The following is a 24,141-nucleotide window of genomic DNA, read 5'->3' as shown; positions in this document are numbered from 1 at the left end:
TGAAGGTAAAGCAGGTATCAAGATAACTTGATACCTCTTTGATGATCATGTTCTTTGAGTAGGTACATTAGGCGCAGCACAATGCAGGCAGCCATCCCTACTCATGCTGTATTCAGACAGACTACCTCGACGGCAAAATAATTCAAGTTGAATTGAATTCAAGTTGGAGTTCACGCAACATGACTAGATAGTTCTCAGCAGTGCTCTTCCTCTATCCACTGTAATTTGCATATAAACTAAGCATCTCCCCCATGTGAATTAAACGAACAAGCTAAATGCCTATGGAATTATATTTGTGCCACAATCGCGAGTGAGCAATGAAAGATTTATTGAGCGACTACTGTACTACACAAAGTTACACTAACCCCAGGGAGCTAAGCTAACCACTGGATGGCTGATGCTGCTAGAGAACGCTCAACAGTTTCGAGCACTTGCTATAGACAATGAACTGTGTCATGAATAAAATATTGTTTTTTGAACGTAAATACGATCCCCTAAAATAACACGAGTATACTGCAAATAAAATTAATGCATCAAACGCACCTTCACCAGCCAATCCAGAAGAGAAACAAAGTTCAGATTTTTCTCATATCTTGTGCACACTTCTTGTTGAGTGCCAAAGTCATGCCTCTTCCACTATGTAATGAAACTGTGGAATACTGTAGAATCCGTGGGATTTTTTACCATGTTGTTGTGATATAACAGCCTTTGTTGTGATTTGACAGGGTTTTTTTTTTTTTCATGGATTTTACTGTGGAATAACAGATAAATATTGTAAAATCCAAGGCTGCTTTAATTTACACAGGTATTCATTGCAATAATACAGGGGAGCTTAATTACAACAAATTACAGATAATTATTGTGAAATGCTGGTAATTTTTACCGTGGAATAACAGTTAAATATTGTAAAATCCAAGGCTGCTTTAATTTACACAGGTATTCATTGCAATAATACAGGGGAGCTTAATTACAACAAATTATTGTAAATTAATACAGATAATTATTGTGAAATGCTTGTAATTTTTAACAGTGTAGGTCTGATGTGAAAGATATCATATATTAGATTGTTATCATTATGTGTTTATTTCTTGTGTAGAATAGCATGCATTGCTAGCCATCTATGCTGTCCTTGTTCATCTCGCCCCAGTCCTTAGATAAAGCTGTTGACGCAGGAAAGTGTGAACTGAAACCATGACCCAGCTGTTGGTGGCGCCCGGCTGGCTCTTTTTGTTATGTCTTATTTTGTGTAATGCTTTGTTGAATGAATAAAAACAGGCGGGGACGGCTGGGCTTGGGCGGCTCCGAGTCGTCCCTTGGTGGCAAGAAAAGTCAATCTTGACTGGTCTGAGTCAATACTTTGCTGCTTAGCAGTTGGGCTTGTCTTAGTCGTTTTTCATAGAAGCGTTGATTCCTCCCCGCCTTCTAAAGCATTGACCGTCCGTGGTGCTAAAAAGGTTGGGGACCCCTGTCCCAGAGGTTTCTATTCTATTTTTTTTTAATTATTATTTTTTTTTAATTGTGGGAGGAAGCAAAAGTACCTTGAACATACCCATACAAGCAAGGGAGGTAATGCATACACCACACACAAAGGCTTGAGGTCAGTTTTGAACCTTGATCTAGGACTAGTGAGAGGAATATGCTCAACACTTGTCTCACTGAGCTGCCTTCTGTTGTATGTGTATACTGTAATGTAATGTTCATATGTTTTGTTTGTTTTTGTGTTCAGAACAAGGAGAATTTCTGGCACTTGACCTCGGTGGATCCACTTTCCGAGTGCTTCTGGTTACGGTTATGGGTAATGGTGAGCAAAAGGTGCACATGGAAAATCAAATTTATCCTATTCCTGAACATCTCATGAGAGGCTGCGGATCTGAGGTAGATGCACTCTGCATTATATGAAACTAACCTTTGACTGATTGACTGATTTGACTTATTGTTTTGTCAAATACTCATTTGCGCTAGGGTGACTGGATTTTGTTTTTACCAGTATACACGGAAACTCGGTGTATGCTGGTAACATTCAATCCGCAACCGTATTGTTTATTACAAATGAAAGTATATTGCACATTTTACACTGCTTCTACCTATTATTTTACAGTTTTTTTTTTCCTCAGTTATTTGACCATATAGCTGATTGCCTGGCAAATTTCCTGGAGAAGTTAGGACTAAAAGACAAAAGGCTTCCTCTGGGATTTACCTTTTCCTTTCCTTGTCAACAGAGCAAGTTGGACGAGGTGAGAAATTTTGCTGGGTTAATTTACTACAGCAAACAATGGGCCTTAGGCCAACTGGTTGTGTCATGGACCAACATTACACCTTTTTAAAACCACCATTCCAATTACCGTATTTTCTGACCATAAGCTGCAACTTTTTTTCTCATGATTTGAGCCCTGTGACTTATAGTCCAGAGCGGTTTATCTGTTGTTGTTTTTTTTTTTGTTGTTTTTGTTTTGCTAGCCACCGGCAAGCAAATGTGTGTATCTGTCCGAGGTTTCAATTTATGGAACAACTATGAAATAGAACTGAAAAGATGTAAATCAATGGCTGTCCTCAAAAAGAGATGATTTTATTCATGTACAGTGGGCCCCCGGTTTACGAACCCCCTGTTTTACGTATTTTTCATCTTACGACGTGGACCGTGGCGTTTTTTTGTCCCCCTCTTACGCACAAACCTTTCGTCTTACGAACCATCCAACACGCCGATCAGTGTCTCCGCACTATTTTTTTCGCTTTGCTGCATCAACAAAAACAACTTTTCTCGCATGTCACGGAAATGCCGATATGCTATTGGTCGATTAAGGTCACAGTCACGGTCTCAGTCACGGAGATGCCGATATGCTATTGGCTGGCCAATCACAGAATTGCCGATATGCTATTGGCCGAACCCCCTCATCGAGCTGGCACGAGCTTGTCAGTGTGTTGTGAAGACTTTGCAAACTTTATCTGTTAGACATGGTTCCTAAAATTGCAAGTGGCGGGAAAGGAGGAAGTAAGAGGATGATGACAATAGAAACGAAGCAGGAGATAATAAAAAAATACGAAGGAGGTGCACGCATAGTTAACCTTGCTAGTGAGTATGGCCGTAGCCGCTCGACAATCGGTACAATTCTCAATAACAAGGAAGCTACGAAAGCAAGCAAGTCTTCTAAGGGCAAGACTTTCCTTGCCAGGGGACGGACCTCGGTCAACAACAAAATGGAGAGGCTTCTTCTATTATGGATTAAAGAGAAGGAAATCGCTGGTGATATGTTCTCGTTTAAGAAAAGTTCTCATGTAAAAAAAATAAATAAAGAAATTCTGCGGGTTCGTCCCTGGTCCCCTCCGCCTCCACCCACCACCAGCTAAGTCACGTCGCCCAAAGGTAAATGTAATTTTTCCTTTGTATATTTATGTTATTTAATTTAACTGTACAGTAGATTATGTTACTAATTTTTAATATATGTATAAAGTCGTGATGTTTTTACCTAAGGTTTTTGCACGCGTTGCACGCATTCACTAATTAACATAGGGTTGGATTGCCCGTCATACGGCCAATTCGGGTTATGAGCCTAGCCGCTGAACGGATTAAGTTCGTAACACAGGAGCCCACTCTATTTATGATTGTATATATGCAATATGTGCAATGTGTTTTTATGTTCACTAAAATAATCTATCAAACAAAGGGAGATAAAAAAAAGATGCTTTTGAAGTATTGATTTTTAACTGTTACAGTATTTAACAAACAGTATTCTGTTAGTGTTGAAAATGTCCATCCATACATTTTCTGTAAATATGTTTTGACTAAACATGCAGGCATGTTCAGTCTGTTAGAGAGGATGTTGCTGTTGGCAATTACGAAAACATTAAATAGAAAAAAAAAACTGTAAACTTCCATGTACCATCTTTTTGCTTGAACATCTCATGTTATTATCTGCGGCTTATAGTCCAATGCAGTTTATCCGGGACAAAAATGTATTTTTTTGCTCATATTTTGCTGCTGTGGCTTATATACTGTTGCGGTTTATAGTCTGGAAAATATGGTTATTCCATTCATCTGTCCATTTTTCTAATGCTGCTTATCTTGCCCTGAGAGCAAGATAACATAATTTGCAATTGTCTCTTGATCACTTCATGATGTAAACCGCCTCTCGTCCGAAGGCAGTTGGTAGAAGCTCTAGCATGCAGCCCAACCCTTGTGAGTATAAGCGGTTCAAAGGGCTGGATTGCTGCTTTTTTTGCGCACATTTCCCACAATAGTCATGTCACCCTTCACCCAATAATTGCTTATTGTTGCCAGAGAGACCAAGCAGAATGCTATGCTCGGATACACACATAGACAAAATTGTTGGTATCCTTCTGTTCATGAAAGAAAAACACACAGTGGTTACGGAAATGACTTGATTCTGTCAGCCGTAATCCATTCATCCATTATCTTACATCCTTATCAGAAATTGGACAAGACACAATTTCCATGAGTCAAGGTGTCTCACGAGATTGAGCTCATGAAAATGAGAAGAGATATTTGTTTTATAAAATATTTGCGCAACACAAATTTTAGTTTTCAAAATGTTTTCTTTGTACTGAGCAGACTCCAGCAAAATTAACAATCCAATAATCATTATTAGATTATTGGATTGGATGAATCATTCATTATTGAATAATGAATAGGAAATAGATCAAATAATTACAAAAATAATATATAATGATACTAATAATTATATATATATATATATATATATATATATATATATATATATATATATATATATACACACACACACACACACACACACACACACACACACCAAAATTATTCATACCCTCGAAATGTCTTAAGTTTTCAAATACTTTTTTTTTACAATGTTTTCATTGAACAAGAACATAATACAGTTCCAGTGATTGAATTACAATTTACATTTTTCATACATGTGAAAACAGAGACAAGACAAGAAAACAAAAGACAAAACAAGCCAACTAAATTAACTACACATATATACAGTATATATACCGATATATATATATATATATATATATATATATATATATATATATATATATATATATATATATATATATAAGTGAATGTGGATATAGTGTAACTTTGATATAAACAACTTGATGTGTTATGTTATCCCTAAATTTCACCCTGTTTCAGAGTATATTGATTTCTTGGACCAAAGCCTTCAGGGCAAGCGGAGTAGAAGGAAAAGATGTTGTCAGCCTCCTACGGAGATCTGTGAATAAACGAGGGGTAAGTGTGCAGCAAATCCTGAAAATGAGATGATCATGAACAAATGATGACAATATCAGCCTATTACATGTTTTATGTGTTGAAAAAGAGCCACTTTTTTTTTTTTTTTTTTACAAATCTAAATATTTCTAACCCTCACATTGTATAAGCAATGTAACGGTTCGGGTGTTGCATTTTTGCTTCAATGTGTATCTTATGTGTATCTTATGTGTATCTTAGTCAATAGACTTCACATACAGTAATGTAACATTTGAGGAGCCCTCACGCAGATGTTTTTTTTTTTCAATGGCACACATAGCCATGGTTCCACTAAAAAAAAAAAAAAATACACACAAGCACGAGTCATCTGCCACATGCACTACAGCCATGCTCAGGTGAAAGAAACGGTTTTGCGCAGCTTAATTTATAAGGTAATTCCCTTTTGTAATGTCTTGTAGCTCACAAACTGATTTGCATTTACTGGCTTGGAGTCAATAATGGCTGAATGATTGTCATGATACCAGTTTGCAATGAGTCCATTGGTTGCTAGTATGATGTCACCTCCCTTTGCCTGGAAGGAAAGGCACCCCAGAATACTACAGTATTCTCAAGTGCAAGTGATTTATTCATTCAAATCATATTTAAAAAGCAAATATAACCCAAAAAATGTTTATTTTTCACCACAAAGGAGAAAATATGCACGACGCAGCTGTTTTTCTGCTGCAGCACACAGACTTACATATAACATGTATGAACACTGAACGTTGAAGAAATCATTTTATCTGATGTCACATCATGATCATATCGCTTAGCCCTAGCAGCGACAGCGACAATTAAGGAACAGTGGACCGCCACTGCAAAATTAATGCAGTGGAAGCACTGTACAGTAATCTCTCGTTTATCGCGGGGGTTACGTTCCAAAAATAACTAAGTGAAATCTGTGAAGTAGCCAGCTTTATTTTTTTTATTGTTTTACAATGCAATACCAAACTGCAGAATAAAACCAAAAATCAAAACCTGTTTTTAAGCCCCAAATTTGTTTAAAACACTCATTTTAATATAGTAATACAAAGTTGGAAACATTGTCACTTGCGTATTTCACAGTCCCAGATATGCCTCCTCGTCCTGAATCCGCACATTGTTTTGAGCAGTTTTTGAGCTCTTTCTTTTTCTGAGCAAGAAGATTTTTATAAACGGATATGCCCGGACAGCGAATTAAAGTGAAGCTTCTTATATCATAGCAATACACTTGAAATTTCAATTTATCACAAAAGAAATCTAGGTAAAAGTCAGATTTCCAAAGCTGTGCATTTCTCCGTTGCTCTCGGTAGACACACAGACGGATACTTTTCCTCTCGGCATGCCTGCAAGTCACGTGATCCGCTCCCAGAGACCAAGCTGTCAATCAGTGTGCTTACTAGCACGTTTGCAACGTACAGTATGTGCTGAGCTGAGCCACACGGGCACAAGAGAGACACAGGAGAGACGAAAGTTAGGTTTTGGATTCTCTTGCCTTTTGTAATACATTGACAAGTGAAATACCAATACAGTACAGCGTCAATATTTTATTTCGAGAAAACAGTAAAGCCCCTGAGCCACTCAGGATTCAGAGCACAATGCGCTGTAGAAAAAATCCACACTGTAAAAAATCCGTGAAGCAGCGAACCCGTGAAAGATGAACCGCGATACAGCGAGGGATTACTGTATACTGTACATCAAAGACAGGTTTATTCTTTATTTTGATTCATTGACATGCCGACAGCTAGAATGAAAGACAGAAGCCTAGTTATTTTATCAGGTATTAGTATAAATAATAAAGGTCATTAGAATGACCATACATTGTAACTAAGTGAAATATCAAAGTAATTTTAACCTCCATTATTCTTCTTGATATATGTTAGCTTTTAAAGATTGAGGGGCCACAATGTATAGATATTTGCAGTTATAGTGTTCCTTCGCTACTTCTTGCTTCACTTTTCGCACCCTTAGTGCTTTGCATTTTCTTTTTCTTTTCCAAAGGCCCATCACTTAACAGCGCATGAAGCACTGCAACTCGCCCACGCTCAGTCCTAACGTAGAGGCTGAAGCCATCTAACTGCCTTAATACACAACCTTGTTCAAATGAAGGCATTTTTGCTTAAAACCACTGCTCTTCTACATCTGGCACCACATAAGGGTGTTTTGGCAGGAACTACTTTAGGTTCAGGCTTTGTGTGCTTGAGCTGCGCGGAGAATTACAGTACATGTGGGGGAGGGGGTGGGGTTTGGGCAGTTAGAACAGAGTGACTATAGACTGAGGCTGGTGCTTTAAGACCAGTTGAAATGCAATGTGGGAATGGGCAGGAGGAAGGGAAGGGGTAGTGGTTTGGCTAGAGTCTAGTTAGTGAGCAGCAGCAGTCTGCGCACGCCGCTATGTGTTAAAAAAAGAAACAAAATTTGTGCCCAAAAAAAGAACTATTCATGCCAAAGAGGATGTTGCTGTTGGCAATTACGAAAAAATTAATTAGCAAAAAAAAAAGGTAAACTTCCATGTACCATCTTTTTGATAGCTCATGTTATTACCTGCGATTTATAGTCCAGTGCAGCTTATCTGTGACAAAAATCTTTTTTTTTTTGCTCATATTTTGGTAATGTGGCTTATATACCGGTGTGGCTTATAGTCCGGAAAATACAGTATTTATCTGTCCATTTTTTTCCACAGCTGCTTATCTTGCAGTGAGAGCAAGATATGATAATGATGTCAGGTTATGTTAGGCCAGCAGAGAAGGCCTTGCTGGCCCTCACAGACCACTACTGCTACCTACAAAATAGTCTCTTGCTGTCATATGCTAAACTTAACAGGAAGCCTACCATTTAAAAAAATAAAATAAAATCAATTTCTTCTTCATTTTGGTGTTTTATGGAGTTCATCTTGTAGTAAAATGAATTTAAGGTACTTTATTTTCAAAATATTCCACTTGCAATTTGCCAGTACTGCAACATGCCAGTACCCCAATGTGACCACGTTTGTGAGGGCCCTTTTTAGCTCTATTTTTGTTTGCTGCTACAATCAGTGATCATTTTGTTCCCACTGCGGGGCCTATTCAGCCTTTTTTTATGCTTGTTGCAGGACATCAATGTTGACATCATGGCTGTCATTAACGACACAGTGGGAGCTATGATGACCTGTGGCTATGATGATCATAACTGTGAAATTGGTCTAATTGTAGGTGAGTTTTCACAATTTCTACTGGAATGATAATAATAATTTAAAAGTTCAAGAATTATATTAATGTGATGTTGTTCATGGCTGTGTAGGTGATTGCAATCAAAACTGGTGTACTAGACATGTTACTATTCAGTTAAATATGCTAACCATTTCTCGATACATTTTACCACATTTTTAATCAATAGACCCTTTTGTCCTTATTTAAGTGATTAAAACCCATTCTGTTTTACCAGAGATAGGAACAGAGCCCTGCCAGAAATCGCAGACAGCTGCAAGTAATGGACACACCTTAAAAGTGTTTATGAATACTTATGTTAATAGGGTTACCGTGCGATCATGATTCCAAAATATTGTTATATGATTTCAAACTCATCTTACAGCTATATTGTCAAAACAAATGCCTTACAGATTAATTACTGTAATTTCCGGACTATAGAGCGCACCTGATTATAAGCCGCAACCCACTACATTTTAGAGGAAAACCGATTTTGTACATACACAAGCCGCACCTGCATACAAGCCGCATGTGCCCACATTAAAACATGTAAACATATTTACAAAGAAAGACGGTACACAGAAAGAGTTTTCAAAGTTTTAATAATATAACTTAACAATAATAATATAACTTTCTTCCCAAACGGTGCCTGTGACAGGGCAGTAAAACGGTAGCAACACGCTAGCAACATGGTAGCAACACGCTAGCAGCATGGTAGCAACACGCTAGTAACACAGTATAACAGATCTGGTAAAACAGGTCTGGTAAAAGAACATACTGGTAAAAATCACGGTAAGCCGTCTTCATCTTCCTCCTTTGAACTGAAGCCTGTGACAGAGCAGTAAAACGGTAGCAACATGGTAGCAACACGCTAGCAACACGCTAGCAGCATGGTAGCAACACGCTAGTAACATAGTATAACAGGTCTGGTAAAACAGGTCTGGTAAAAGAACATACTGGGAAAAGATGAAGCCGTCTTCATCTTCCTCCTTTGAACTGAAGCCATCAAAGTCATCTTCCTCAGTGTCGAAATGAAACTGTTATATAGACGTCGTCACACACTCCCTCAGCCTCTCTCTCGCTGTCACTGTGCCCTCCTCTCCGTCACGCAGCAGACCGGCTTTTCGGAAGCCGTTGGTGATGGTGATTTTTTTGACGCTCCCCCACGCTGTCAGGATCCACTTGTGAAAAAGTTGCCTTTCGCATGCGGCCAGTTTTAGTGAAAGATTTCTCGCCGCTGGTCATCCAATTCTCCCATTCAACACGGAGCGCCACTTTAAATGCACGATTCACACTAATGTCAAGCGGCTGCAAATACTTCGTTGTGCCCCCAGGAATCACAGCTGGAATGGAGTTTGTCCTGCGTCATATGCCTTTCTTTTTGCATTTTCCATGATGGGAGGAAGATGCAGTCTTCCTCGACGCATATATTCCATCGGTCTTAATCTTACCTTTTCTACTCGAGCGCCCCTAGCGGCCGTTAGAAAAATTACATAAATTGGCCGCATCACTGAATAAGCCGCAGGGTTGAAAGTTTTGGAAAAAAGTAGCGGCTTATAGTCCGGAATTTACGGTAGTTTTTTTTTTTTTTTTTTTTAAAGAAATGCATCAAAAGTGCATAGTACAAACACATGCAGCAAAGAACCACCGTAACTTTTACAAACAAATCAGGCTAAACTTAGCCACGTTTTGACATGCAAGTGGTACCTTGACTCAAAAATTAGTTTTGTGATGTTCTGAGCCCAATTCATTCATATATCAAATAAATGTTTGTCTAAAAAAAAGGCATTTTTTCCCACACATTTTTGATCACATTTTTAGAAGAAAATAATGCTTGTATTGTTAAAAAAAAAACATGAAAGACTAAACAATAAATTGGTTTTAACAAGTATACGTAATAACTTTGGGACATCTTTTGTGTTTATGTGTTATACTTATGTATGTTTAAGTATTTTAAAAGTGCATGACCGGATAGTTGGCGTGTGCTTGTCTGGGTAGCTCTTTGTGAGCCTTTTCATTTTGTAATTACTAATTGTGTGTTTTATATTTTGTCCAATAGATAAAAGCACGTTTGTGACTGAGGGGCCTTTTTTATTTTCCTCTTGCTTATTATCTGAGGCTAGCTTTTTCATCAAGTTTTGGCACATTGTACAAAGCAAATACATACATGGACATACATAAACAAATATAACAATCAAGAAGGGCCGTAACTTTAAACCTGACTTGGGGCACACGTAAGTCAACGTAGCATTGTACTTTGAGCAAACTCATTCCACCCTCCTTTGGCAGCAACAACAAAAAATACTCTCCATAAAAAGGTTTCATTCATCGCGTTCATTTTGAGATCTCTGTTGTGAGTCGCTGTCTAGAAACCATGCCTTGCGTGTCTTGCCCTTTTTTAGGTTTTCTTCAGCACTCACATTGAGAACAAGTGCACAAAAATTTCAGATCTTAGAATTTGTAATATACCGTATTACATTACACATACATACCGTATACATATACTGTACGTATACATTAACAAGCTAGCAAATTAATCTAAAGACCTTACAGTAGAGAATTAATTATGTATACATTTATACTTATACTTAATAATGGTTTCATCCACATCACACCATCAACCTTTGCGTCTGTGTCTGGAGAAGTATGATCACCATGGTACCGCTGTGTGATCTGCTCTCCTCATGTACAGTGAATGTGTGTTCTTCTTTGCTCATGATATGTGGCAAATCCCTTCCCCTGGGAAGGATTACAGGTGGTGAACTGTAGACCTACCACTGCAAATGGCATGTAGGTGCATTTGTGTGCAAGCACAGGTCTGCTTGTATACAGTATGTGTAAACATATAAGCTACATAGAGAAGACAGACCAAAGGCAGGTTTTGTCTTTATTTTACTCCAATGGAAGACAGAAGCCTAGTTATTTTATTAGGTATTATCAACACAAGTGACTAGATGGACCATACATTATGAGTAAACTCCCGTCATTCCACCCTATCCCTGCTCGTGCTTCTTGATTTGAGTGCGACTTTTGATACCATGGATCACATCGAACAAACCCAGGGTGTTTGTTTTCAATAATCCTTTGTCTAAATATTCTGCAGTCATCTCAGGTGTTCCTCAGGGTTTGTTTCTTTGCTCCTGTTGCTTTGTATTCAACTCCTCCCTTTTGGTAAGGTTAGTTATGAATGTGATATTAATTACCATCTTTAATTTTCATCGATATGCAACTATACATAGCCCCACATCCTCCTCAAATTTGAGATCTCGAGGCATGTGTGTGCCACACAATTGTTGGATGTGTAATTATTTTCTCATGTTTACTTCTGCAAAAACAAACTCCACCTCCTGTCTGAGGACTTACAGTAATATTCATCAAGGCAAAATTTCTGTGAGCACTCATATTAAAACAACAGAATCTACCTCATACCTCATGCCTCATACCTAATAAATCACTAAGGCATCACTTTTTCAATGTGTAATATTCCTAAAATGCTAATACATATCTGTGTTTTATCTTTTCAAAGTATTGAGATTCATCAGCATGCACTTACATTATCCACTATTTTTCCTTACAGGAACAGGGACAAATGCTTGTTACATGGAGCAAATGAGGAACCTTGAGTTGTTGGATGGAGATGAGGGGCAGATGTGTGTCAATACGGAGTGGGGTGCCTTTGGAGATGATGGTGCCTTGGAGGACCTACGCACAAATTTTGACAGAGAAATAGATGCTGGCTCGCTGAACCCTGGCAAACAGCTGTGAGTATGTATGTATGTGACATGTATAAATACAAGGTTTGAAAAAAGATGGATGGATGGATCACACTCCTCAGCCTCCTCAGTAAGGACTTTACAGGGGTGCTGAAGAGGAGAGTGTCAGGAAGTCTTATCTGAAAATAGTAGAGAGTTTTTCCTATTCTCATGTAAAATTGGTCAGGTTCAGTACCTCCAATAAACCGCCTCTGTATATAATATTTCAATGTAATTAGAATGGCTGTCAATCATTTGAGGGCATGAATAGCATATCTATTGTGAAGCGTCTTTTGAGTTTCCAGAAAAGCGCAATATAAAAGTGATGCATTTTTATTATTTGGACATTTTCACTATCAACAGGCTGACCCTGTCCTTATCATCCAATGAATAATCACTGTTTATTGGAATTTGGGCTGGGTGTGATCTGAGGTCCCCTGAGTTGGACATCGTTTTTTTTGTTTTGTTTTTTTTTTTAAAGAGGACTGCATTCAAATGATGGTCAGAATGAAGATCAAAATGACCACACGAATAAGCATGTAGTTTCCAGACAAGAAATTTCACAAGTTTCAACAGATGTGCCATTAGATCATAATATGGAGCCGGTTATAACGGCATCCCCTGTTGGACATGGGACATGATGCATGCTAGCATTTCTGTCTTATTTAACTGATATTGAACACCAACTGTACATCTAAGGCAACATCATTTTTTATTGATTAGTCACAGTGAAAATATATTTGTTTTTATAAAAATAGGCACTGAAAAGGTACACAGATAAGTACTGTAGCTGCACTATTCATGCTGTCAGGGAAATTACTGTAAACATGGTAGCTGGTCATTTACCCTTCATACAGTTAGACACTTATATCTATGTACAAAACAGTGAAGGAAAAAAAGGAAACAATAGAAGCATGATTATGTGCACACCCCTTAAGTGGACAAAAAGATTTTGTTGTAAACATTTACAAATTTCAATACTCTTTTTTTGGTTTTGTTTTGTTTGCATTCATTTCTAGTTTTGAGAAGATGATCAGTGGAATGTACATGGGAGAACTGGTCCGTCTCATCCTTGTGAAAATGACCAAAGACCAGCTTCTCTTCCAGGGCAAGGCGACAGCCCAGCTCCTTATGACTGGAAAGTTTCTCACCAACCACATCTATTCCATCGACAGTGACAAGTTAGTTTTTGTTGTTGTTGGGTTTTTTTTCCTGCTTGTTTGTTTATTTGTTGACATGTGTTGGCTTTCTATTGCTTTTTGGTTAGCGATAGATACATCACCATATTGCCCTGTTTAGTTTATGAACCAATTTTTTGTGTGTTAATTGAGATCCCTTGGTGATAGGTTAATCTGTGGTGTTGTTTGTAGCAGAGAGGAAGGTCTAATAAGTGCTGAAAATGTCCTCCGAGGCCTTGGCCTCAATCCAACCTTGGAAGACTGCATTGCCACTCAGAGAGTGTGTCAAGTTGTTTCCACACGGGCTGCACATTTGTGTGCTGCCACATTAGTTGCAGTGCTACGGCAAATCAGGGACAACAAAGCAGTTGAGAAACTGCGCACCACCATTGGAGTTGATGGATCTGTGTACAAAAATCATCAAGAGTAAGTTACACTTTCCATGCAATCTCACATGTAATTTATTAGAAACAAGAAAACATGAACAGTATGTTTTATGTGAACAACACTGCTTTAGACTTGATTGGCTTGTGAGAAATTTTACTGCATGCAAATGAAAATGACCTTTTGACTTGCCCCTTCACTCACACTTATTGATGTTTCTAAAAAGTAGAATGTAACACAACCTATTATTATAAGAAACTCGTTTTCTTTTCCCCTTTGTTTCCTCCTAACTCTTTAAGTGTCAAGCGTTATCTGAAGAGGAAACCCTTAGAGTGTTAATTTCGAGCATTTTCGCTCTGTTTTCAAGACTGATATTCAAGACAATATTGTCTGAGATATCGATGTATACGTGGCTCATACAATATGGAAGAATGGATTTTATTTTTAATTCGAAAAAGAAAGTGTGATTCTACCTTATTCCGTTCTTTAGTAATAACTACTTGAAAATAGGTAACTTAAGTGACACCAAACTGTTTTGGACAAAATAAGGAAAAAATGAGCTTTTTGTCAAAAGATGTGTATCGTGCACAACCGTAATTTTGACACTAATATGTTTTTTGTTTGTTTGTTTGTTTAGTCGCTTCTGAAACATCTCAACACTCCTTTCCTTCTATAAACCAAGAACAAAAACAATGCAAAAGTACTTTTTGATAGCAAAATAACAATTTATATTCATATTTTGTCAAGTATGCCCACAACAACACTTTCATATTTGACACAATATTTACACATTTTTGGCTATTTACAAAGTACGTTTACGTGCATGTGTATTTTTTAAACATTGTGACATATATATATATATATATATATATATATATATAGTATATATCAGTATTCCAGTTGGCAACATGAAAATAACGTACATCAGGGGTGTTGTAAAACGGGGGTCCACTGTACTTGATTTTTGTGTGATAATTTGTGGCACATTCTCCTGATTGAAAGCAGACTTTCCTTTAGACTTGATTGGATTGTGAGAAACTTGTTAGCATGTTAGCGCTTCCCTTCGCATTTTAAAGAAGGTTCTGGGGTTAGAGCTCTTCTGATATCAGTGGATCCGTATCCAAATGCACTCATGTGACGAATACGGCTCGGCTTTGCTGAATTCGCAATCAGACTCTTCGTCAGATGACATTAACTCTTTTAAACTATGGCTCAAACCATGCCCTGGCTTTTGATGATGTAGATGCATGCGTCTGTCTCCATCTACCACGTCTCAGAATTGATCAGGTTCGGTCAACCTAGAACATCTAGTATACAACACACAAGGAAGAAATACAAAGGACTTTAGATTCTTTTTGCTCGCAAGGAGAACGGACAGAGATGTGTTTGCAGTTTCAAATCTTCTACTGCTCTGAAAACACATCGCATCAAGCTTCATTTATTCATTAGAGTAGCTCTATAGTTACACACATTGCAAACTTTTGCACGTGTGTGTGTGTGTGTGTGTGTGCGCGTGTGTGTGTGTGTGTGTGTGTTTTATTCCTTCACTTAGCATACCACTTTTACCAATAATAACTTCTTCCTGTCACGCTTGAGCTGTGACTTCTACTTAATTAATTAACTAGTACAGGTGCTGGCTTGTTTCATATTTTCCCCAACCGGGGAGCCATTATAAATTCATGGTCTGCTTGCTTGGCTTGTTTTCCATCCATTATTTTTGTTTGCATGTTTTTGTTGTTGTTTTTTTTATTTCAAACAAATACAAAGAGAGGGAGACAGACAAGATACAGCCTATAGACACCTATTACAGGTGCAACTGGCTAGTCATTAGCCCAGCCATCAGGATGTAATTTATTTAGAATTTGGGGCAACATTCTCAAGACCTATATATTCCAATATAGGATTTCAGGAAATGGCAATTTTTTATTGTTTTATTTTGTAAATTTCACTTTTGTGATGGGAAAATTGCCCAAAGAGAATTAACGATAATAGTATTAGCTGCCATCATGTGTACCAATACTAGGGCTACACAATGAATTGAATTTTAATCGCGATCACAATATTAGCTGCCACAATTAACGAAGCTGCTCTTTGGCAATATAAACTTTTAAAAAGCCAGTTACTCTACGTACATGTCAAATCAAGCACTTTGTCATCCTACCACCAGGTGGCAATGTTTCCCACGTTTGCAAGACTAAAACCTCTGCTTTTCTCCCCGTAATATATTATTTGCCAGTGTAATGCCACATTCAGATGGAGCGCGTCGTTTACGCTGTACGTGAGGCATTTTGTCGCGAAGTCAAGATGAAGTTCACTTTTCATGCAACAGCGTTACGCAAGGGGAGGGGAGTGAGCTTGCTGTGCACTTTAGTGTGGATCTGGAAAGGAGAGCATTGCTGAGAACTTTAAGAAACTTTGAGAACTGTTTAAAAAGGAAGCAAACACTGCACATACCAGTTGTCCCAAGTTCTCCCTTCAACCTTTCTTCAAGCCAGGTGAGTGCTCTTGCTTGGCTCCGTTTTTGTATTGAAAGCTCAGCTGGCCGTGTTGGGTAGCTCCAGGTGAACGTAAAGCAGCTGCCAATGATTCATTCCTGCCCCCTGTGTGAACCGTTGAACATTCCCAAAGCTGATTGGCTGACGCGACACACAACAAAAGCGATAACTCCATTGACTGGAATACAAAACCGTCCACTCTTGGCGCTCCATCTGAACGCTGTCTTCGTGGGGTTCTTGCAAACGGGCAGTAAATGTCTAAGTTTTGCTTTTTTTGCTATATGTGGCCAGTTTTTTTTTTTTTTTTTCATCAAAATCGTATTTTTCAAAACCTCCAGTCAAAGTGGGGATTTCCCCACGCTTTGTGGTTACGTGTGACCAGCGTCAATGGAGATTTGCATCATCGCGCTACTTTTTTTCTTGCCGAAGACGCGGAGACTGGTTACGTCAGAGGCGGAGTTTCTCTCTGATTGGACTCGTCAGAGGCAGAGGTTCTATGTACATTTACATTACTGCCACCAAGCGACTTGGCATGCTTTTACACGACACTATGCAGTTTCATATAGATGCGACTTTTTTTAAATAACGACGACGAGGGGAGTCTATGCAGATTTAAATTAGCTGCTTACATGTAGACAAGGCCTGTGCCAGTGCTGGCTGTCAATTGAGACCCAATTTAAAAAAATCTCTGGCAAAAAATTGGGATAAATTCGGTTTGAAATGACCGAAAAAGACATTTTGACTGCTAATTGATTAAAATTTGTTTAAAAGTAAATATTGTGCTTGGTTCCTAGTAGGCTTCATTTTTTTCATTGTTTTGTACTCGGCAAGTAAGTTGTTTTAAATATTATTTATGTTATCTATTTTTGTCAATCAATCAATCAATCAATCAATCAAATTTTATATGTATAGCCCTGAATCACCGAAGTCTCAAAGCGCTTCACAGATGAAAAGAACTCATTTCAAGACTTCTTTTGAAAAAAGAAGTCATACAGAGACATTTTTCAGTGTAAGGTACACAACAGCGTCCCCTGTCAAAGCTCCCAGAAGGGAAAGGAAAAACTCAAAAAACCCAATTTGGGGAAAATCAGAAACCTTCAGAAGGGACCACAGATGGGAGGAGTCCCCTTCCAGGGGAACAGGTTGAAGTGGATGCTGCATGCACCAAATACAGACAAATAGATACACATTACAGACAAATACAGGTACACTATATTGATTGCAAAAACATATTATGCTATATAGTCCAATGATTACTTGACAGCAGGCAAAGCCATTGGGCAGGAACCTTCCCACAGTCCAACCAAGTAGAACGCAGACGGTCGATCTCTTAACTCGCGATGGTCGATCAGCGCAGCGCCAAATGGGGGCGGTCAAGTCAACCGTCACCATCTAGCTAGCAAATTGCGAAGGTGTATTGCGAAGGTGAAAAAAATGCCGTTTTTGTCGTGTTATTAATATGTGTCTGAAAAGAGAGAGTTGAGTCAAATATCACGCCAAGGTTTTTTGCAAAACTACTTTGGGAAATAGTACAGTTATCCAGGTTCATCGTGTTATTCTTAATCAAGTGCTGATGATGAGCAGGGCCAATAATTAACATCTGTGTTTTACTAGGGTTAAGAAGCAGAAAATTGGAAGACATCCATTGTTTAATCTCGGCAAGGCAGGCCTCCAGTTTACTGCACTTGCACGGATCTGTTATTTCTAAAGGCATGTAAAGTTGGGTATCATCAGCATAGCAATGAAAACTAATAGCATGTTTACATATAATATCGCCAAGAGGAATCATGTAGATGTTGAACAGTAAGGGACCAAGTACTGACCCCTGCGGGACACCACATCAGACAGAGGAAGATTCAGAGATAGCATTGCCATAAAAGACACTGTGCGTCCTTCCCAAGATGTAAGATCTAAACCGAGAAAGTGCTGATCCTGAGATACCAACACATGATTTAAGACGTTCTATAAGAATATGATGATCAATAGTGTCAAATGCGGCACTAAGGTCAAGCAATAATAATATTGATGAGATGTTGGAATCCATGGCTAAGAGAAGATCGTTCGTCACTGTTACAAGGGCTGTCTCAGTTGAGTGGGTGACCCTAAAACCCGACTGAAGGACTTTAAATCTATTGTTATCCACCATGAAATCGCTAAGCTGTGGTGCTACAACTTTGTCAAGAATTTTGGCAATAAACAGAAGATGTGACACTGGTCTATAGTTAAAGAGATTTTCAGGATCTAGGTGGGGATTCTTAACTAATGGTTGAATGACGGCCGTTTAAAAGCTTCAGGTACAATGCCAGAGGAGAGTGACAGATTGATAATATTCAAGACAGATGACCCTAAGATCTGGAATAAGTCTTTAACGAGTTTGCCTGAAAGCGGGTCGAGCATGCAGGACGTCGGCTCTGCTGCATTAACCAGGTGTGTAAGACACTCCAGGGATACTAAATCAAACTGGGACAGGGTAACCAGACTCTCATGAACCTGATTGTCCCCTCTTTATATTTCAGAAAGCTATCGCACCAGGCCTGATGGAAAACCTCAAGTTGTCTATTTAACAATTTAAACGTACGCGTTTCATCCATAAACCACGGAGTGTGCCGCTTCAAACGAGTTTTAAGTCTCAACGGCGCTATAGAGTTTAGGGAATTTAAAAGAAAATTAAAATCGGTTGTGAGCTTATCGACTGAACCAATGAAAGATGGAAAGGCAGCTGTTGCGAAAGGCAGTAGTTCAGAAAGTGCAGCTGTGGTTGATGAGTTAATATCACGGCTCTTAAAGCCTTGGTTGTGGTCAATAAGACTACACTGAGCTAGGACTTCAGATGTTATAAGATAATGATCAGACATATCGTTAGTATACGGCAAAATTGTGACATTTGAGGCAGTTAGGCCACGGGTTAACACAAAATCTAAGATATTACCATTTCGGTGTGTCGCTGCTTCTATTATTTGTGTAAAACCAAATGCATCGATTATTGCTTGAAATGCTACAGTAAGTGGGCTCCAATGGGGAGTTCATATGAATATTGAAGTCACCCATAATTAATATATTATCTGCATGAGTGATGTTTAGTTTATTATCATTATTATTTGTAAGAATCAAGACTTGAAGCCTTGTTTATATACTGTTTGTTGAAAAAAAAAGGTCAATAAAAAGACATTTTTGACCAACCATGATGAATAATCGATTTCAATATTTACCTAATGATAAAATGTGAAAGAAATCATATATTAGGTTGTTATCATTATGTGTTGATTTCTTGTCTAGAATAGCATGCATTGCTATCCATCGATGCAGTCCTAGTTCATCTCGCCGCAATCCTGAGATAGAGCTATTGACGCCGGAAAGTATAAACTGAAACCTTGGCCCAGCTGTTGGCGCACCGAGCTGGCTCTTTTTGTTGTCTTATATTGTTTAATGCTTTGCTGAATGAATAAAAAGCAGGCGGGGACAGCTGGCCTCGGACGGCTTTGGCGAACATGAGAGCCATCCCCTCCCTTTGCCGGCAAAGAAAAGTCAATCTTGGTTGGTCTGAGTTACTCTTTTGCTGCTGGGCAGCTGGGCTTGTCTTAGTCTTCTTTCATAGATTTCTCTGACACCTTCAAAGACACTGGCCATCGTGTATGCCGTATAGGCCAAATATTTATTTGATCAGGAAAATGTTTTCAATTGTTTTCTCATGCTCTTGGGGTGAATCGCTACAAAACACTGTTTTGTTTTGTTTTTTGTCTTTTTGTTTGTTTGATTGATTTCCTCCGGAGAAATTCATTTCTGGCATAAATTAAATTGAAAATTCGTAAATTTTGTATTTAATTTAGCCATAATTCACTTAAAAAATAAAAAAAACTTTCCAATCAGCTTGTAGCTTGTTGTAGCTTGAGGTCGACTAATCATGTCTCACATTTTGGAAATGAAAGCCTCGATGAAACCGACAGGTGGTGTGTTAGTGCTGCTCATTTAGTTTTATGTGGTCTGACCTTTAGAAGTTGGTACAGTCGTCGTCGCGTGACTGGTATGAATCCAAAGGTTTCCGAGAAGCAAGTGTTCATAAAATACACGAAGGTCACCACAGTACATTAACCATTTGTATTAATGACCTATTCCCAGGTTTTCTCGGAGGCTTCACAAGATGGTACGGAGGCTAGTGCCTGACTGTGACGTGCGTTTTTTGAGGTCTGAGGTTGGAAGTGGGAAAGGCGCAGCCATGGTAACAGCTGTAGCCTTACGCCTTGCCGCTCAGAATGCTGAGCGGCAACACATACTTGACACCCTGCGTTTGAATCGGGAGCAGCTGATGGAAGTGAAAAGGCTAATTAGCGAAGATATGATACGAGGCTTGTCAAAGCAAGCACACAATCAGGCAAGCATCAGGATGCTTCCAACATTTGTCGGCTCTACTCCAGATGGAACAGGTAGCTTTTGCATCTGTACTGTCAAATCCCTTGTCTTCACTTGGTGTTGAATAACCATTCTGTGCTTTCAGAGCATGGAAATTTCTTGGCTTTGGATCTTGGTGGCTCAAGCTTTAGAGTGCTCCTTGTACGTCTGCAAAGTGGCAGGAAGTATGCTGACATGCATCATAAGAACTACAGTATTCCACAGGAGATAATGCAAGGGACAGGAAAAGAGGTGAAGTATTCACCAAGTTGCACTCATAAAGAAACGTTTAATCACAGGATTTTCTTTCATCTTTTAGAAATGTTGATCAGCATATGATTGAGGTGAAACCTTAGTAAACATTTCAAAGCAGACTTCCCCATATTTGAAATGCGGTAACTTAAAGAATCCAAATTTCCACCATCATGAAATTTCAAGGAAACTTTCGTGAAGTGTACAGCGTAAATGTACACTTTCAAATTCTTGAAGTGTGCATATTATGGAAAATTGAAGACCTTATTTAATTTGTGTTTGCAAATAGTTGGGTCTTTGGAATTGATGCTAACCTCTCAAGTGTGGAACAACCATCTAATTGATTTAGATATTCACTACGCCTATTTCTCAAAACCTGTCTGCAAACGAGCCCTTCTCCATTTCCACCATACTGTTTCGTCACATTAGTTGATTAATGAACGTTATAACCCTGAATTATTCAGCCAATGATGACTTGAGAGCCAAACAGGCCTAGGTTTCTGGCTAAAAGACGTTCATGGGCCTAGGTTTCAGAGAAACCAATCGGCTCCCAAACTGCTGTTCCGATTTTTTGTTCTTTATATTAATTTGATGGAATAAAGTTGATACACTGATGGAGTAAATGTTTGCATGATTTTTGGTCTGCAGCTTTTTAGCCACATTGTGGACTGCATGGCCAACTTTTTGGAAAATATGGGTTTGAGAGGAGCGTCTCTACCTTTGGGATTTACATTCTCCTTCCCCTGTGATCAAAGCAAACTGGATGAGGTGAGGTTGTTCATGCTTCTTTTGTAAATTTTCATGCTGAAAAAAGCATTATATATTATATATTAAACAAGCATGACTAATACTGATGATATAACACATGCCATTAATCTGACAAAAATATGGATGTTGATAGGTCATATTCAATGTCGATGTTAAATCATGTATGTACACTGTCATCTTCAGGGCATTCTGCTGAAGTGGACAAAGGGATTCAAAGCTAGTGGTTGTGAAGGACAGGATATTGTTACGTTACTGAAGGATGCTGTGCGATGCAGAGGGGTTAGTGAACGAAGCATTCCTTTATATCTGACGTGCCTTACCAATTTGAAAAATATGATGATTTTTAAAATACCATTTGCTACTACTGTTTATATTGCATGTTTTAAATGTTTAATTAATTTCCAGTTGCATGCTCTTGTTAAAAAAAATAAAAGATGTAAACATTTGAAAAATAAATCAGTACCACAGTATGTGGAGTAAATAGAGTGGCAGCGCCAATTAAAACTAAAGAACATTCCAATCCTAAGCCTAAACGCCATGTTCATGCGGGGCTTTTTAGTGGTATGGAGGAAAACATCATGTTCTAGTGTCATTCCTTATGGTTTAATTAGAGATGTAGAGGATATCCTCTAATCCAGTCCAACCTTTTTATCATTACAAACCGGTTATAGCATGTATGGCGGTGAGGAGTTAACGTGCGACAATTTTATCGAGGCCTGTGGTGGGGGGGTGGTTGACATGCCTTCAATATACAGATACAACACAAACAAAACAAAAAATAAATATCTATATATCTATCTATATATATGTATATATGTACATACATATATATATAAATATCTATATATCTATCTATATATATGTATATATGTACATACATATATATATATATATATATATATATATATATATATATATATATATATATATATGTATATGTACATATATATATATGTATATGTACATATATATATATGTATATGTACATATATATATATGTATATGTACATATATATATATGTATATATGTATATATATGTATATGTACATATATATGTGTATATATATATATATATGTATATGTACATATATATATATATATATATATGTATATATGTATGTATATATGTATATATATGTATATGTACATATATATATATATATATATATATATATATATATATATATGTATGTATGTACATATATATGTATGTACATATATATGTATAATTAGAATTAATCATCTAATTCCGTCCGTCCATTCATCCATCTTTCCCTGCGTCTCAAAATTAGCAAGCTTTATCTTGATGAAGTTATTGATTAACAAAACTATTTGTCAAAGAAATGAAGTTCATTTGACTATTATGTTCAACATTTGTCAAAAGATTGAAAAGACAATGAAGTCCAATGTAGTGATGTTTATTGTAGACACCTGATATTGTGTTGCAGAAGTATGTATGTATGTCCGCATCTCAAGAAGGCCAGAAAAAATGAATTGCTCCCAAGCTTTTTTGTTTCCCTGCAGATATAATGTATTACTGCCAATTACCGCAGATGAGATCACAACTAATTTATGTAATGGAAATGTAATAATTTTAAATCAGTAACGCTCTTTTTCGTGCTATTACTGCTTGCAGGAGTTTAACTTGAGCTTTGTGGCAGTAGTTAATGATACAGTAGGAACCATGATGACTTGTAGTTATGAAGACCCAAAGTGTGAGGTGGGACTCATTGTTGGTAAGTGTTATCTACCATTCTTAAATCTTTCTTTTTTGAGGTAAAAAAAAAAAAAAAGACAATTTGTGTGGAAATGATCAGTTTGGGCTAGGGCTTCACGATTAATCGAGTTTTTATCATGATCCCAATATTGGCTGATATTAAGCTGATCCTCTGCAATATTAACATTTAAAAAGCCGGTTACGTAGATGTCAAATCAAGCACTTTCAGTCATCCTACTAGCAGGACGCAAACACAAGGTTAAGACTTCATTAAGCTTAAGAAAAAGCAAGGGGGCAAATCTTCTAAGATGGGTGGCAGCATGCTTGGTTTTTGCTTGACTTGAACTCCACATGGCTCCATGCGTCAAATGACGTCATTTTGGCCACCATGCCCTGTGGGCCGCGCGCTCCAGATTTTTTGCAATGCATACCCTCTGGAATTTCTCCCGCACGGACAACATGGCGGTCGAACTCTTGGTTATGGAAGTTCGATGGTACAAACACTTTTATGATTAATCTGAAAAGGACTGCAGTGATCTATTTACTGTAAACAACTCCTGGCAAACAAGCACGCTGGAGATAGATGAGGAGTCTGTTAAGAAAAAGCTTGGAAGAATTTGGATCATTTGAATCTACTAGGATTCTCTCCTGTTATAGAGTAGTGTTGTTTTCATGCTGTCGAATATTGTCTGACTGCAGGAGAAAGCTGCACAGAGTATAAAGTGCTGCAAAACACGTGCCGGCGAGATTTCGCTTGTCTTTTTTCCGCACGCAGCATTCACGCATCAAGCATAAA

General features: G+C 38.0%; 1 protein-coding gene across 3 annotated transcripts in view; it reads left to right on the top strand.

The window, feature by feature from the left end:
- hk2 (hexokinase 2) overlaps window positions 1–24,141 on the top strand; it is a 36,122-nt gene that overhangs the window by 6,223 nt on the left and 5,758 nt on the right. The window contains exons 3-14 of one of the 3 annotated variants that reach the window (XM_088410785.1): window positions 1,727–1,875; window positions 2,115–2,234; window positions 5,135–5,230; window positions 8,319–8,418; window positions 11,990–12,173; window positions 13,184–13,345; window positions 13,538–13,768; window positions 20,338–20,642; window positions 20,714–20,859; window positions 21,508–21,627; window positions 21,811–21,906; window positions 23,265–23,364. In XM_088410785.1, the coding sequence (XP_088266911.1) occupies window positions 1,727–1,875; window positions 2,115–2,234; window positions 5,135–5,230; window positions 8,319–8,418; window positions 11,990–12,173; window positions 13,184–13,345; window positions 13,538–13,768; window positions 20,338–20,642; window positions 20,714–20,859; window positions 21,508–21,627; window positions 21,811–21,906; window positions 23,265–23,364 (1,809 nt within the window). Of the gene's footprint in view, window positions 1–1,726; window positions 1,876–2,114; window positions 2,235–5,134; window positions 5,231–8,318; window positions 8,419–11,989; window positions 12,174–13,183; window positions 13,346–13,510; window positions 13,769–20,337; window positions 20,643–20,713; window positions 20,860–21,507; window positions 21,628–21,810; window positions 21,907–23,264; window positions 23,365–24,141 lie in introns of all 3 variants that reach the window. The other 2 variants (XM_088410777.1, XM_088410767.1) reach the window with 2 other exon arrangements.

Source organism: Hippichthys cyanospilos, chromosome 1 (assembly GCF_059441005.1).
Source record: "Hippichthys cyanospilos isolate Australia breed blue-spotted pipefish chromosome 1, RoL_Hcya_1.0, whole genome shotgun sequence".
NCBI classification, from domain to species: Eukaryota; Metazoa; Chordata; class Actinopteri; order Syngnathiformes; family Syngnathidae; genus Hippichthys; species Hippichthys cyanospilos.
This window is presented reverse-complemented; position numbering and strand designations above follow the sequence as displayed.